Source organism: Lepus europaeus, chromosome 6 (assembly GCF_033115175.1).
Source record: "Lepus europaeus isolate LE1 chromosome 6, mLepTim1.pri, whole genome shotgun sequence".
NCBI classification, from domain to species: domain Eukaryota; kingdom Metazoa; phylum Chordata; class Mammalia; order Lagomorpha; family Leporidae; genus Lepus; species Lepus europaeus.
In genome coordinates, this window is record NC_084832.1 from 35048612 (window position 1) to 35066633 (window position 18022).

Below are 18022 nucleotides of genomic sequence, written 5' to 3' on the forward strand. Positions count from 1 at the left end.
ATCTAGAGACCTTGCTTCCAGACTAGCGTTGCCACCAACTTTCTGTTTGACCATGGAAAGAGCACTGATTTCCCCTGAACATCTACGCTTTTATGTATGAAAGGAAGAGACTGGTCCAGATGTGTGCATGGCAAATCGCCATCATGGAGGGGTAGAGATATGACACAAGCACCTGCTTGTGTATCTTATAGCTTGACATCCATGTTTCAAATGTATGGAGATGCTGATGTGGTAAATGAAATTTTAAATTTAAATCAGATTTGTAAGAACATAAATCAACTTATTTGGTCAATAGGCACAGAGACAAATGTTTAAAATCAGACCAGATTTTGCTCCTAAGATGTTTTCTCATAGACATAAGAATTGTGCAACTAAAATGAAATTGTGAAAAAGTTCTAGCATTAAGAAGGAGTCCACTAAAAATGGATCAAAGGCCTACAGTTAAACAGAAAACTATAAAACTTTTAAAAGAAAATCTCTGTAATCTTTAGTTTAACAAAGACTTCTTAGATATGACACCATTTTAACACAATCCATTTAATGAAACTTGTATCAACTGGTTTTCATTAAATTTAAAAAAATAAAAAACCTTTTGATCTGAAAGTTACACTGTTAAGAAGATGAAAACACAAGGCACACATTGGAAAAATATTGGCAAATCACATATGACAAGGACTGGCAAGCAGAACATATTTCTAAAAACCTCTCAACATTCAATAGCAAGTAAACAAAATGGTGAGAGAAAAAAAAAACTTAGACAAAAGGTTTGAACAGATATTTACCAAAGAAGATGTACAGATAACAAATAAACATGGAATGACATATATCACCATTAGTACCTAGAGAAATGCAAATTAAAATCATGAAGAGATACACTATACACCTATAGAATGGCCGAACTAATTTTTACAACTGAGTGACGTTAAGGAAATGGAAAAACAAGAACTCCCAATTGTTGGTTATAGGAATTCAAAATGCTATGACCACTTTGAAAATACTTCGGCAGTTTTTTTTTTTTTAATAAAGTTAAACATTCATTTACCACATGGAAGACATTTCCTCAGGAGGAGCAGATACACACATTTACACAAAAGCTGTGTATATTTAAAGCATCTTTGAAAAAATGCAAATATTCTTCATTTGATGAAAGGATAAACAAACTGTGTACATCAAGCAACGGAATACTACTCAACAATGAAAAGCAATGGAGTCCTGATACATGCAACAGCAGGGATGACTGTTCACAATATGCAAAGAGAAGGAGGCCAGATTCAAAAGGCCATAAACTGTGTGTGACTCCATTCACCCAACATTCCACACACAGCTAGAGATGAGAAGAAAATGAAGAAGCCCTCTCTCACCCGCTTCCCAAGTGTGAGAACAGTAACACATAGGTCTTTACATTCCCTTCCCTAACTCCTACTTCTCTCACCCAGCTCCTATGCCATGGTTCGTGGTCATCACCCACATGACCCCTCGCCCAGGTCTTCCTGCCTCTCACAGTCTGGATGCTCCAAAGCCATCTTCCACTCCTGCACATAATGCAAACCTCCATTCCTTCAGACTGCGCCAATTCCCCCAACTTGTAGCAGGAAAGCAATCTTATTTATGTCACTGACACTGAGGTCTGCATGACCAGAAACAGCCTCTCTAACCTATTACAGTTTCCATGCTTTTAACTGAGGTGAGATTTGTAATGTCTTACTAACAGAAATTATAACAGAGATTCAGCCAATATAGCCAATGGATGAAATAAGATTTTCTCTTGTTTTTAAATCAAACTGTTCAGTTGCTCTGGCTGGGGCAGGGTGGTATTTTTGCCACAGAGTGTGGTCCTAGGTATACTATGATTCTCACAGCTTCTTCCTAACCCTACCCTTGAACCTGGAACTTCCCTGCTTCATCAACTTCAAGGATGTCCCATGGCAAAGACAGAGGCAGCAGGGGCTCCCAAGGAGGAAGAGAAGGGAGGCGGGCTGGTGGGCATTGGGAGTCTGGGTTGGGTAAAGCAGGGAGGTTTTGCAACTGCCCTTGCTTGGATGTATGAATTAGTTAAAACTAGCATTAGGAAATCAGACACTGCCTAGCCTATCCCCACAAGACAGAAGAAAAGCAACTCATTGCTGAAGGCTGAGACTTTCATATACACATTCTGAATTAGCTTTCTTCTTGTCCTATGTTCAGAAAAATCATTAACATAACTCAGATTAATGTTTTAATTATTTTGATTGTCTAAAAGGGTTAAACTAAGAATTCAGTTAGATTTTTAAGTAGCCGTACTTTGACATTTTTTTGGAGAATCTTGTACAAGATTTTAGTCAATATAGATTGTTGTTGAGAAAAAAAAATGAAATCTATTTTTTATTTTAAAGAGAAAGCAAGAGAGCAAGCGAGAAAGAGATCTTATAAATCCTGGCTCAATTCCCAAATGCCCACAAGAGCCAGCACAGGGCTAAGTAGAAACCAGAGCCCAGAACTCTATTTGGATCTCTGACGTGAGTGGCAGGGACCTGAGTACTTGAGCCACCATCTGCTGCCCCCCAGGGTGCACATTAGCAAGAATTTGCACTGGAACTGGAGCGGGGAATTGAACCCAGGCACCTCCCATAGTGGATGTACACATCCCAGGCAGTATGTTAACCACTAAGCCACAACACCTGCCCCCCGTTGCTTTTATTTAGTATGACACCGAACTTTGTAGAGGATTTAGTACCAATAGAGTTAAAAATGTTGCAGCATAATTCAAAGGTTACATTTTACCATTTATGGTTACAGACAGAAAATATATAACTGTAGTGTAAAGTTGCCATGGTAACACCTCGATCAGGATTTCTCTCTCCTCTATCAGTCAGTTAACTGGAAGTGAAAACCCCAGAAGGAGACAAGGTTGAAATAAGGATGAAAACTAATGAGGGTATATGGGAAATATTTAATTACATGGAAATTTTCCTAGATATGTTTCCACTATTTTAATTTTATCAAATGCTATTTATATTCTTCTTATCATTGAAAATGTTTTCAGCATGAAAAAAAAAACTCATGGGTTTTTTGGTTTTTTTGTAGTGGTGGTATTGCTGTCATCAGTGTTCCTGAGCCAGGGTAATGGGTAATCCTAACAAACACGCATGCTCTCAACTAAGCAAGTACTTTAATTTGGCCTTGGTGAGCTTCTTAAATGAGCTTTATATTTCATTTAATCACCAAATAAGTCACCTAAATACATGGTCAGAAGCACTGAATTTGTCATAAATAGAATGCCAAAATTTGATGGTAGGTTCTGAAGACAGAAGGAATTTCAACTTTCCATGGTAAAGCAACTGAATGTCTCTCCCAAATGGCACCTATTATCCACCCCATTGGCTCAAGCCTGACAAATGTTAGAAGGCTTTTAAAGAGATCAGAAACGAGACTCTGAGAGCTTGAAAAACAAAGACACACACCAGTGTTATCTGACAAATTGCTTTGCATCAGGCCTTCTGACAGATCTCACAGTAAAAGAAGTGGGAAGAGGAAAGCATCCACTGGTTCTGACCTGAAAATCTTCTATCATGATGTCACTTGTGTTTTCTTTCAATACAATTCCCAATCCCTAGCACATGGTCAGAGCTCAGATTACATAACAGCACAGCATTAAGGCTTAAAATAGAAACACGATATTCTGAAAAGGTACTTAAGCTTACCATAAATTATGAATGAGATATCTACCCATGATGTCTAAAAGACATTTTTCCACATGACATCAGATTTGGAATTACTGGACTTCCTGCTACTACTAAACATAACTGATAGAGAATGAATGCAGAAGATGTTTCATGGATGAAAAGACCATGGTTCTGCACACACACACACGTGTACATGCACACACGTGCGCATGCACACAAACACTGCTACCAGAGCTTCGTGCTTCTCCCCACCTTTGTTCCCAACACGGCTCCATTTCCTCCCCTTTTCTTTAAGGATAACCTCAGCCATCCTTTCTCAAGCCTACTGAAACACACTCTCCACTGCCTCCCTCTCCAGGATCTCTCCTCTTTTGTGGCTGTTTCTACCTATGTGTTGATTATACCCAGGATCCACTCTCAATTAGGATCATCAATCATGCTTAGCAATCCTGGCTACAGATGACTCCCCAGAAGACCCTGGGTTTCTTGAAATAGGGTCTGAGTCTTATACCTCTCTGTGCTCCTGAAATCTAGCACAGCACTTCCTCAGCATATAATCAGAGCTCCACAGCTGTTTTTGGGAAAAGGAGAGGCAGAGAAAAGAAGAAACAGAGAGAGGGAGAGAGAACTGTTTCAACAGTCACTGTGTGGAGGAGGTAGTAGGATTCACATCAGACTTTGCAGGGTGGTTCACAGTGGCTGGGCACTAGCATACATTCACCCACTCTAAACATCTCTCACTATAGTTCACTTCTAGCCTGAAACCGCAGCAGCTACATTCTCATTTTTCTGGTTCCTCTTCCACATCTGATATGTAGACACACACCCAGATTCCACTTTCATTGTCTTCTTATTTAGCATTTACTCCGCAGTTATTTCATTCAAAAGACAATACACTTTAAATTCCGGAATTCATCCCTAAATCTGGGTTTCAGACTCCATCTTCTTACCTGAGCACAATCCCTCCACCTCCTAGACATTTCTCATTGGGAACCACCCCCACCACCATTCAGATCATTCCAGCATCCCAGATTCACCTGCTCCAATAAAGCACTGATCAATAAAGACTGATCAGATCTTCCCCATTCTGCTTCTGTTTTTTCCTACATTGATTGGTGGCATTGCTCTATTCAAATGTTCCTCCAAGGCCGTGTTACAAGCTTTCCATAGTACATCAGCTCTTCCCATCTCATCACATGCTCTTCTTGTGAATCCACATTTAATCTTGGCTTTTGGTGATTTGTCCATTCATATTATCCAACTTTGAGGGCTTCAAAGTGCCCTAGGCTGCAGCCACCCTTTGAAGATCTCTGACCTGGGAACTGCCCACCAGGCTGCTAACAGTCATCACCCAGACATGTCAGCTCCCCTCTGCTCTCCCTCCTTGAGGAGGCCCCTTGACCCCTCCTACCCTTCTGGGTGGTAGCCACCGTGCAGTTGTCTTTGGGAGATCTTTTGCTGCAAGTGACTCCATCAGCAAACTTGTCAAAGCCCCACCCAAATGAAGCTGGAAGGGTGCTACTGCCACCTTATGGCCATGTCTTTTTCCTCACCCATCTCTCTAATCCAGTGAACTCAGAGGAAGAAAAACACAAGTCAGTGACAGCTTTGATGTGTTAAGTGTAGATGACTGAGTGTTTCTGTTCTTGTGATGTGAGAAAACAATTCTATTTTCAAAGGTAGCATAAAATGTATCTCAAAGAATAAATATATCATCACCTTTAGTTATGATGACGGTGAGATTTTTTAATAGCCTGGCACAGCAAAGAAAGAACCAAACCCATTGTCAGAATAGGAATTTGGGAGGGGAGGAAAAAAGAGAGAAAAAGATAGAAGATATGAATGAGGGGCTGCTAGGCAAAACAGAAATAAGTGAAGGCCAATAAGCAACACCCAGTGGGTGATTCAACTTACAAGCAGTGGTTTCTAATATTCCATTTTACAACATTTTGGCTGGACTTCTGCAATGTATTTGGACAGATTATGAAAACTGATCCTGCGTTAGTGTGGAGCTGAAAGAACAGAACGATGAGAACTCAGATACAATGTTTGAAGAGAGTTCATCTCAATGCCTGGCCTCAAGAACGAAAGTGACCCAATGGGCAAGAACACAGCACTGCAAACTGAAGGAACAGAATGTGCTGAGGGTGCACAGCAGAGGGAGTCTGATGCATTTCAAGTAGGTTTAGCAATTAGAGCAGAGAGCAAAGGAGAGCGGTGAGGGGTGCAGGCCAGTGGTCAATGCTAAGAATTCAGATCTTCATTCTAAGAGCAATGACAAGTCATTGTGATTTTTATGTAGGAGAATGACACATCCCAATTACCCTTTTATAAATACCACTCTGGCATAGACAGAAAAGAAGTGGGTGCACAGACATCAGGATGAATAAAGAGAGAATATTTAGGTGGTTATAGCTGTGGTATAGGGGAGACCTGAGGACAAGGACAGAAATGGAGCGGGAGTATGGGTTCAAGAAGCATTTAGGGGATACACTGAGGGAGTTTACTAATGAGCTGGACATTCGTGGTTATAGAGAAAAAGGTATAAGGAATAGCTTCAAGTTTTCAGGGCATCAAACAGCTGGAGGATAGGAGGATTAACAGAGAGGCAAGTAGGTGAGGATGGAGAATTATGAATTTCATTGTCAATGTGCTGAGTCCGCAGTGCTTTCAAGACATTTATCACTTGAATGTTAAGCAGGCAGCTGGTTGTCCAAGGATAACTCAGAAAGAGGTCTGGAGTACACACGAATGCAGAAAAATTGAACAAAGGGCTATCCTAGGCATAGATGCTGTTGCTGAATGGTACAGCACAAAAGGTGAGGAGAGGGAAGGGGAGGGGAGGGAAAGAAAGGGAAGGGGAGCAAGGGGAGGCTTTGTGCCTTTAGGAACAACAACGTTTTCTGGCTTGCTACAGGATGATAAGGTAGCAAAGGGAATAAGGAAGAATGGCTAGAGGAATAAAACCCAGGAGAGCGAGTTGGGAGCCTAGTTTTCAAAAGAGTGGGAGATTTCTTAAAGATGTGCCTGGTCGGTGTGCCTTCTGCAAGAACAAGTAGTCGTAAGACTGACACATGAATAAGCATGATCAGCAAGGTCATGAATGACATTTCAGAGAGCTGCTTCCATGCATACCTGCTAAGAGAAACTGAAAAATGAAAACGGCAAGCATCAGTGACTCTCCTGAGAACAAAGGCTGTGATAGAGGGAAGAGAGACCGGTGCCAGCTGGGTCGGCTGGTAAGATTAGGCTATCAAGTTTTTAGGAACTTACTTTTTGATAAAAGATATTTGTACGTGGAAAGGCAGAAGAACAATGAAACAGGGGCATGACAGAGAGCTAGAAGGAGAGATAGATTAATGTAATGCAGGGCAATTGTTATAAAGCTAACAATTTCAGTCTTGATAAAAATGAAAATGTATATTCTGATGGCATTTGCTAAACACAGAGGACAAACTTGTAGAGTGCTTAAATAATGCAAAACACTATGCTAACTATTTCTGTTCTCAGCAAGAGTATGAAGAAGACAGAGAATATTTTCATCCCAATGGCTCAGAACACAATGATCAAAGAATAAGCTTAGAAATCAGCTAGGGGAGACAAAGGTTTTATTTAAGTTCAAAATATTACAGGCCATGTCCTGCTATCATGAGTTACAGCTTCATTCTTTAATGTTTCTCAAAAATGGGGCAAGAGGCTTTCAAAGATATTCAGTGCTTAACTATAAAATTTTGTTTGATTGCCCAGATCTGAACCCTTACTTTCTTTTAAAAACATTTTATTGAAAGACACTATACTTAACAAGAAATGCACAGAGGTGTACAGAAAAGTGAGGGTTTTTTGTCATCTGATCACATTCAAATCTAACACCCAAATTAAAAGCAAGGCATTACTAACATTACTGAGACTCCCCAGAATTTCCCCCTCTCCATTTCTTTTTTATGTGTGAAATAAGAGTATATTATCATCACTTACATGATGTAATTCCAATTATAACTACATGACTATATATGGAATAATATGACATCCACATAATTTTTATAATCTCCATAAATGTGAGAAAATATGACAGTTATTTTTTTGGTTCTGGCTTATTTCACTTAACATAATGTTCTCTAGTTGCATCCACATTTTTTGCAAGTGTCAGGATTTCATTCTTTTTATGACTGAGTAATATTCTATAGTGTATATATACCACATTGTCTTTATCCAGTCAGTCATCAATTGATGGACATCTGAATTGATTCCACACCCTAGCTATTATGAATTGAGCTGCAATGAACATGGGGGTATAAGTAGCTCTTTCAGATCCTGAAGTCATGTCCTTTGGATATATTTCCAAGTGTAGGATAGATGGGTCATATGACAGATCTAGTTTTAGTTTTCTGAGGAATCTTTATATTGATGTCAGAACCCTTTCATTGCAAGAACCAATGCATATCATACATAAAGTGACTTGCCTTAGGAAATAGGACTTCTTCTCTAGCTATAAAATACGATTACTTTAGGGGGTTGGCATTATGGCACAGTAGGTTAAGCTGTTACCTGTGACACTGCTATCACCTCTGAGCACCAGTTTGACTCCCAGCTACTCCACTTCCAATCCAACTCCCTGCTAATGTACCTGGGGAAGCAGCAGAGGATGGCCAAAATCCTTGAGACCCTGTACCCACATGGGGACCCAGACGGAGTGTGGGTTCCTGGCTTCGAGAAGACCCATCCCTGGCCATGTTGGCCATCTGAGGAGTGAACCAGAGGATAGAGGAACTGTGTGTGTGTGTGTGTGTGTGTGTCCCTACCTCTGCAACTCTGGCTTTCAGATAAATAAATAAATCTTTAAAAAAAAATAAGATAAGATTGTTGGGGCTGGCGTAGTGGCACAGTAGGTTAATCCTTCGCCTACAGCACCGGCATCCTATATGGGCACCAGTTCTAGTCTCGCTGCTCCTATTCTAGTCCAGCTCTCTGCTATGGCCTGGGAAAGCAGTAGATGATGGCACAAGTTCTTGGGCCCCTGTGCCTGCGTGGGAGACTAGGAAGAAGCTCCTGGCTCCTGGCTTCGGATCGGCATGACTCCAGCCATTGTGGCCATCTGGGGAGTGAACCAACGGAAGGAAGACCTCTCTCTCTGTCTCTGCCTCTCACTGTCTGTAACTCTACCTCTCAAATAAATAAAAAATAAATCTTAAAAAAAGTTTTAAAAAATTGATTGTTTAAGAAAACTTAAATTTCTCATTTAATCTCCAGTTAACCTCCCCAGCTTTGTGTTAATTATAAACACATATATTTAACTAGATAAGTAGACAGATAGAAATGCTGACATAATTACAAATGTATGAAAATAGAAACAGACATAAAAGTAGACTTACAGGCATAGATATAAACACAGGGTTGGGGAAACTTTATTCTGCCAGGGGCCATTTAGGTATTTGTAACATTATTCATGGGCCATACAAAAGTATCACATAAAAACTAGCCTGCTAGTGGCCAGCGCTCTGGTATACTGGGATAAGCCTCTGCCTGTGGTGCCAGCATCCCATATGGGTGTTTGCTCGTGTCCCAGCTCCTCTTCTTCTGATCTATCTCTCTGCTAATGGCCTGAGAAAGCAGTAGAAGATGGCCCAAGTGCTTGGGCCCCCACACCCACATGGGAGTCCCGAAAGAAGCTCCTGGCTCCTGGCTTTGGATAGGCTTAGCTCTGGCTGTTGTGGCCATTTGGGGAGTGAATCAGTGTATGGAAGACCTCTCTCTCTGTCTCTCCTTCTCTCTCTGTAACTCTGCTTCTCAAATAAATAAATAAATCTTTCAAAAAATATTAGCCTGCTATAGATTCATTGAATTTTTTTTTAATTTTTTTTTATTTTTGACAGGCAGAGTGGACAGTAGAGGGAGACAGAGAGAAAGGTCTTCCTTTTTGCCGTTGGTTCACCCTCCAATGGCCACCGCGGTAGGCGCACTGCGGCCAGCGCACCGCGCTGTTCCAATGGCAGGAGCCAGGTGCTTATCCTGGTCTCCCATGGGGTGCAGGGCCCAAGGACTTGGGCCATCCTCCACTGCACTCCCTGGCCACAGCAGAGAGCTGGCCTGGAAGAGGGGCAACCGGGACAGGATCGGTGCCCCGACCGGGACTAGAACCCGGTGTGCCGGCGCCGCAAGGCGGAGGATTAGCTTAGTGAGCCGCGGCGCCGGCTAATTCATTGAATTTTGAGTCTCACCTGTGGTTGCCTTGGCAGGGCCACACCAAATGATCTCACAGGCCTTAAACAGCCTTCAGGCTGGATTCCCCCCACCCCTGGATAGCTAAAGGTACAATATCAAGTGTGCTACACAGAGAGGAGTGGGTGGGCAAAAATGAAAGTTCAGGAAAATATTACATGGTGAAAAAACAAAGGTTCATTAAATGAAGAACAGAAAAGTGAGTGAGGAGGCTGGACATTGTAGAACAGTGAGTTAAGCCCCAGCTAGGGATGCCAGCTTTCCATAGAGGAGCGCCTGATTAGAATCCCAGCTACTCCATGCTTCCAATCCAGCTTTCTGCAAATGCCTCCTTGGAGGCAGCAGAATTGATGGCCTAAGTACTTGGGATCCTGCCACTCATGTGGGAGACCAGGATGGAGTTCCTGGCTTTGGCCTGGTCCATACCTGGCTGTTGCAATCACTTTGGGAGTGAACTAGGAGATGGGAAATTCTCACTCTGCCTCTCCCTCTCTCTCTTTCTCTCCCTCTCTATGTCACTCTAAATTTTAAATAAATAAATAAAATCTTTTTAAAAGGATGTCAGTATTAAGGGTTATTTGTCTTGCAGAAAATGGGAGGAGAGAGAAAAGGTGGAAGGATACAAGTGTAATAGGGAAAGATAAAAGTACGTGAATTTAGCATAGAATTATTAGCTGGTGTTAAAATTCATAGTCCTCCATTTTAATCTATTCTTGACTTATTTTCATTTTCTTTTTGTGCTCTTCTGGGTACAAAGATCTCTTTGTGAAGTCTTTACTCCCTTTCATCATTTAATGATTGCTTCTATTTTTCAGCATTTACTAAAAGGCTATTTACCAGCCCTGAGAAGGCAATGGCATGAAAGGTGAGAAACACAAGCTGTACTTTGAGCTCTTCCAAAGAAAGCACTTTAGAAATCAAAGGCGCTGCTATATGGTTATTATTCCATCCTTGCCTGAAAGCTTGGCATGACATTATTTCTGATCCTCCAAGAGCAGTCTTTCAGTTTAGCCATTATATTAATAATCTGTGAGTCCAAAAAAAGGAATGGATATCTAAATTGATCAGCCCAGCCCAATAATCTCCTCTTTTCTTTAGTTGCAATGCTGTGGATCTGAGCCAGGAATCAGAAATACAAGCATAATAACTCATTCCATCTTTCATATAAATCAGATCCAGCAATGCATAAACTGTAGGGGCACTTAGCCAAGCACTGTCAGTTCTCCACAAATGAGATCGGCGTGCTCAACAGGCATGGAAAGCATGAGATGTCAACTCAGGAGCACTCCTTCCATATATTTTAACATAGTTGTATAGCCAGTCACTTATTAGAAGGAAAATTTACATTAACATTAGAATAAACAGAAAAAAATAAGATTTTGGAAACAAGTCATAAATATCTCTAAGAAAGAACCAGTTGTTTATCATGATAAGACTGGATGGATCTTAACAGTACTTGGGGAAAAGTTATTCCTAATAGAAGTCCTAAGTAACATTTTCCCTGCTTTGGAGCTCCATGAAAGGTATAATCAAGAGAGGACTATCTAACAGCTTAAGAGAAATAACATTTTAAATTAGAAATATAACCCATGCTTGTTTTTTCATATAATTGTGGGTCATCTGTAGACATCTTAAAAAAGAAAATATTTTAACAGAATGTGGATCTGATTCCAAGTTGTGATTGTTCAATATGTGCAATAGTTTAATTTAATTATAAGTAGATGTAGATACAGATGTGGACGTAATGAAAAGAATGAAAAGCCCAACTTGTGCTTTTGAATCTACTGACCAACTAAAATTTATGTTTATAGATTGAATATAAATTATAACAAAATCCATTCATTTCCAAGTATTGCTATTATTTAGAAATTAAAGAGATATTTGAAGACTGCATGGCAAATGAAATTTTTAGGAAATAAACTAAGCTAATATGAAACAAGCACATAGTTTAATAATCATTTTTCTAATGGCTGGGATTGGGAAAACATATCCTGTTAAAACATGGAAATATTTGGTGAAGATATTCTAACAGTTGGAACAGGGAAACATTTTTAGATTACCTGAAAGCCTAGCCAAATCAGAGACTAATTTCTCTTCCTGTGTTTGTGGTGCCACACTACAGGAATTCCATATTTGCAGAACAGGCTTCTTTGAAGGCTAGACCACAGGTTTTATGTTTTATTCACTGATACATCCAAATGTTCTGGAACAATATCTGGCACACAGTCACCGTTTATTAAATTGAATTATTGTTGCTATTCCTAGCATAGAAATTGTAGAACAAGGTGCCCTCCTGCTGCTCTATAAATTTAGCTATAACTATTGCACGCAACAAAAACAGAATGTTTGAAACACTAATTTATCACTTAGGATTTACAAGGAGCTTGCTACACATCTCCCCACCCAATTGCTTGGCTTTAGTACAACCTGGAAGAAGCTGAGCACCAGGAGCCCACATTGGACCCCTGCCTGGGGTTTGACCTGCTTATCTCCCTAGCCCACCATTAAGGACTGAATTGTGTCCCACCAACTAAACAAATGCGTATGTTGAAATCCTAACCCACATTTCCTTAAAATACGACCTTATTTGTTAAAAGTTTCATTGAAGATGTCATTAGTTAAGTTAGGATGAGGTCATACTGGTATAGGATAGAGCCCTAATCCAATAAGACCGGTGGCCATATGAGAATGGGAAACTAGACCTGACACACCATAGCGAGAGTACCAGATGAAGACTAAGACAGAGATTAGAATGATGCTTGTGCAAACCATGGAATGTCAAAGGCAACCAGGAAACCACCAGGTATTGGGGGAGAGCACAGAACAAATTCTCAAGCCCTCAGAAGAAAACATCTCTGTAGATACCTTGATCCTGGACTTCTACCTTCAGAACTCTGGTAAATAAATGTCCTTTTTCAAGCCACCAGTTTGTGGCACTTTGTTATGGCAATACCAGGAAACTAAGACAGCTCCTCGTAGCTTGTTAGCTCCTCACCAGGGTCATTCACACTCCTGCACTCACTCTCACTGGGCACTGAGTCGTTCAGAGCTTAGAGTTCACAAAATCACCCCCCATTCACTCCATAGCATCCACAAGTACACATTGCCAATGTTGCCTATGTGCATAGTGACGACATACAAACACTTCCTCTTACCTTCTGCTGGCTCCTGTGCTGTGGGTGGCATTATCACCAGGAGGAGGAGGAGGAAACCAGGACTGTCTGTTGAGAAATGACATCAATCATAAACATGGCTTACAAGGCTGATCCCATTCACGTGCTGTCAAGGAAACGCTGAAAACAATTTGACAGTTAACAAAGACATGAGTTTACTTTTATGCAAGGCCTTAGAAATAAAACAAATGATATTTCATTAATGAAATAGGAAGTGGCTGTCCTAAATTTCCCCCAACTGCTTTTCTCATTTCCTTTCACACTGAACAATGTGGATGTTTCTTTAAAAAGAAATCTGACGCAAATCTAGAAAAGAATACAAATGTTAAATATAGACAGCAGGTTCATGGGCGTTAATCACGCTATTCTCTCTAGTTTTCTGCATGTCTGAACTATTAATAGAAGTGGCAAAAATCTTATGCTCTACTCAAAATATAATATTGTAAATGATATGTGGTACAAAACTCCAAAAAAATACCGAAAACATAAATGAACACCACTGCAACACTAATCATAATTTTAACCTCAATTAGGAAAATGTCCTCACACTGCAAGAACAAAATTTTAATTGGTACCAATAGCTAAGGGGTCCATCTAAAAGACTAAGATTTGGACCAAAAATGAAGATGTTGAAAAAAGAGCAATACAGATTAGAGAAGGCAAGGTTGGGATAAAGAGGTCAGGAAAGCTGGCTTTAAATCCTTGATATACGTCTATATTCCAAGGCACCAAAGCACTGAACTAAGACTGCATGGGGGCCGGCGCTGTGGCTCAATTGGCTAATCCTCCGCCTGCGGCACCAGCACACCGGGTTTTAGTCCCGGTTGGGGCCCCGAATTCTGTCCCAGTTGCCCCTCTTCCAGACCAGCTCTCTGCTGTGACCAGGGAGTGCAGTGGAGGATAGCCCAAGTGCTTGGGCCCTGCACCCCATGGGAGACCAGGAGAAGCACCTGGCTCCTGCCTTCAGATCAACGTGGTGCACCGGCCACAGTGCGCTGGCCGCGGCAGCCATTGGAGGGTGAACCAACGGTGAAGAAAGACCTTTCTCTCTGTCTCTCTCTCTCTCTCACTGTCCACTCCGCCTGTCAAAAAAAAATAATAATAAAATAAAAAAAAAAAAGACTGCATGGGATCTCCCCAAAGCAGATTTTAGCTTACTATAAGGGAAAGTACTACCCATGAGAGCTGGTCAGAGGTGTAGCCCCAAACAGTGAGAATCTTATCACTGGCTTCAATGGGCCTGAACTATGCCTCATCTGTCAGAGGAAGGTTCTTGTACCAAGTAGAAGACTGAACTGATCTTAAAATTCTCTTCCTCGGGGCCGGCACTGTGGTGCAGTGGGTTAAAGCCCTGGCCTGAAATGCCAGCATCCCACATGGGCGCTGGTTCTAGTCCCAGCTGCTCCTCTTCCAATCCAGCTCTCTGCTTGGGCTGGGATAGCAGTGGAGGATGGCCCAAGTCCTTGGGCCCTTGCACCCACGTGGGAGAAGAAGCTCCCAGCTCCTGGCTTCAGGTCAGCATAGCTCCGGCCATTGCAGCCATCTGGGGAGTGAACCAGGGAATGGAAGACATTTCTCTCTGTCTCTACCTCTCTCTGTAACTCTGTCTTTCAAATCAATAAAATAAATCTTAAAAAAAAAAATTCTCTTCCTTCCTAGGAATCTGTTAACAAAATGTTAAAGGGACATGAAATTTAGATTCAAGGGAAATGTGAATCATATTTTCTGAGACTCTAAAGATAGAATCAGAACCCCGACTACAGGGAAAACAGAATCAGTCATTTCTCTCCAGGAGGTCTACAGCAGCACCAAGGCAAAGTCAGAAAGTACACTGCAAACACACAGTGCTTACCCTACACCAGGCTGGTCCTCGGTGCAGGCAAAGAAAATAAGAAATGTTAAAAGCACTGAGCTTTACAAATGTTTGGTTGCCATTTGCATCATGATCCACCAGCACTGTTCTCTTCAAATGTGAAAATCTCTTCCACCATCATGCTGTGTGTCATGAGGAATATTCTGCTACCACAAGTCATTCTTCTCCCGACACATGTAGAAGCAGGTGTTTAGCCTAGAGGTTATGTTACCCATGTCTTACAGTTGAGTGCCTGTGTTTGATTTCCGGCTCTGGCTCCTGACTCGAGTCTCCTGCCAGGGCAGACCTTGGGTGGCCATAGTGATGACTCAAGCAGTTGAATCGCAGCCACCCACACAGAAGACCTGGGTTAGTTCCAGGCTTCCATCTTCAGTCTGGCCCAGTCTTGATTTTTATGGGCATTTGAGGAGTAAGTCAGCAGATAGGAGCTGTGTGTATGTGTGTGTGTGTGTGTGTCTCCCTCTCTCTTGCATTCTCCCTCTCCATCTCTCTGCTTCTCAAAGTAAGATAGATGATAGATAGATAGAAAGATAGATAGATAGATAGATAGATAGATAGATAGATAGATAGAACTCAGTGCCAACAGATCATTGGAGGCCACAGAGAGGAACTTAGAGGAGGAGGAATGTGAACACAAATAGGTGTCGCCAGACAGGGTCTTTGACTCTGTCCTAGAAGAGCCAGCCCAATCTACAGAGCAGAGGAGGCACCCACAGATGCAGGCTGGTTACAGGAGTCTGGCAACAAATGCCCTCATCAATCATTATTTCAGGCTGAGGCATTCCTTGTAGTAGGACTCTATGGAATCTGTGATCTGCAATGACCTATCCTGTAACATCTAACCTTTATCACTACAAATGTCACCTGGAAATCCAAGGCCCTCGGGAAAATGGAGAGAAGAATATGTTCTAAAAAAAGGATATTGGAGTTGGGGAAAGGACTCAAGTCTGAGGACAGCAGAATGAGGGATCCCCGGGAAGGAGTCTAGGTGGGTCATTTTGTTCAGAGATGAACACAGCACTGTCACAAGCAACTCACCATACCTCTTTTTCTTTACAGGGGTGATAGCAGAGGGCGAGGATGTGGTAGTGGCGATGTTTGCACTCAACAGACTGCTGGGCTGCCTGTGTAATGACAAGCATAACAGAACATCACATTCCCCTACCTTACTCATTCTGCCCACCTATAAAAGACCTTAAAACCATCCATGTTCTCCCCTCTCTCTGTCCACAACAAAGTATCTCATTTGTGGATGGAAGACACAAATAGAAATTTCTTTCATAGTATCTATTTTGTAAATTGTCACTCTCATATAACTAGCTAAAACTGAAAGAATTAAATAAAGTCATTTAATATAACATTAATTGTCTGAAATTTAGGCAAATGAATTCTGGTATGCCGTGGATTATAATTCTTTAATCCTGTGGCTAGGTCATGACTAACAGAATGACATTACAATTTTTACATTAAATGCATTAAGAATATTTTGGAAAAATGCCACTTTAAATCTCTCTTAAGCATTTATTAACATATGTAGACCCTCAATAATGGAAGCAACCGAGGTCTGGCTTAGGAACTTAGAGAATGGTCCAGTGTGAAAATTACTTTATGCATAAATACAAATTTAATATTAATTACACTTTAAAATCCACCTAATTTGGACCACTTACAGCCACCAGGAGTACATTCCAATAGACTGTTAACATTAGACCTATGATCTCATGACCTACTTCTCTCTGAAGGAGGACTTGTAAAGGTGAAGGGAGTTTAGGGAGGAAAGTGAGATGGAGGGAAAGAAAGAGGTAGATCCCGGAGGAGTAGGGGAAAATTTCTGTTGGGGGAAAAGTAAACAGGCCAGATTTTTAAAAAAGAAGAATGACCTAAGCTTTGGTGTCTGTTTAGACAAGGGCCAACCACTTTTTTCTATGAAAGTCCAGAAAGTAAACATTTGAGTGCATGTCCACCACTTCAGGCTCTGTCCTCTACTGTCAACTCTGCCAAAGCCACAGTGACTTTGACCAAGGGAGCTTTGGCCTGAGGGTGGTAACCCTGGTTTTTCTTGACACAAACACACTTCCGTTAGAAATATACATACGGCTTAGTTGCTTCTGGTGGTTTAAACGTGGAAATGCTCCTGGTTAGAGAAGAAAAAAAGAGCAAAGTTTGAGCAGCAATGAAGAATTAATACTTGCATCTATTTGTAATTACTCATGAATTTAGAGCTACTATTAAAAGTTAGATATGATTTGAGAGAAAGAAAAATAAAGCCTCAGTATTTGAATAAATGTGGTAAGATGATGTCCTGATTTTCTTTTGTCTCTTGAATTTAGATACCAAAGGAAAATTTTTTTCTCCAGAATACTCAGTATCTTTTAAGACTAATGTTTATAATTTGTGGGGTTCAGTCATTTTCTGTAACCAAAAGACTGTAAAATTTGTATTTGCATGTGTTTCATCATCTTGCCAGCAGGGCATCTTCTATAAAATCATAAATGTGGTAAGCATGACAACATGAAGCAATGAATTTTCTTGATTTTTAAGTCAGAAAACAAGAATTTCCCCTGGCCCTGAGCAGAAGTAAAGTTTTCCACACCAGAACTTTTGTGTTAAAAATTTAAAGGATGACAGTTAACAGAAAGATCTTAAGTCAAATTAAAGATTTGTAAGTAAATACGTAAATTCAGAAAAAAAGATTGTCCTTGAGCCTTCCCCAAAGTTTGTAGACACTGGTACCTATTGGTTAGTTGGTTATCCAAGCTATTGGTCTTATAGGTTTTGGCTGCACCATTTCTGTCTGAGATCCTTTGTAAAGAAATAAAACAAAAGTCTGGATAAACATTAAGATTATTAATTCCTTTCAAACCTCTTTAATGCTACAATCCTTTCACAACATCATCTGTTTTGCAAATAAAACTATTTTTTAAGTGTTGCCCATTTGAAAATTTTACAAAATATCATTTTTGACAAAATATAGTTATATATATAGTTGTGACAAAATATATTTATATATTTTGGTATAGTTTGAAATGTTTTGTGGCATAGACAATTCACAAATTCGCCACACTCATTTTCTTTTCCTTCTGGAAGCATGTAAAGTC

At 40.7% G+C, this 18022-nt stretch overlaps 1 protein-coding gene across 4 annotated transcripts in view; it reads right to left on the minus strand.

Moving 5' to 3' along the window:
- The window catches only part of SCEL (sciellin), a 276458-nt gene that overhangs the window by 81444 nt on the left and 176992 nt on the right, over window positions 1-18022 (minus strand). For all 4 annotated transcript variants that reach the window (XM_062195295.1, XM_062195297.1, XM_062195296.1 and 1 more), the window contains 3 exons: window positions 17020-17058; window positions 15968-16048; window positions 13034-13099 (listed from right to left, as the gene is read on the minus strand). In XM_062195295.1, the coding sequence (XP_062051279.1) occupies window positions 13034-13099; window positions 15968-16048; window positions 17020-17058 (186 nt within the window). The remainder of the gene's footprint in view (window positions 1-13033; window positions 13100-15967; window positions 16049-17019; window positions 17059-18022) is intronic.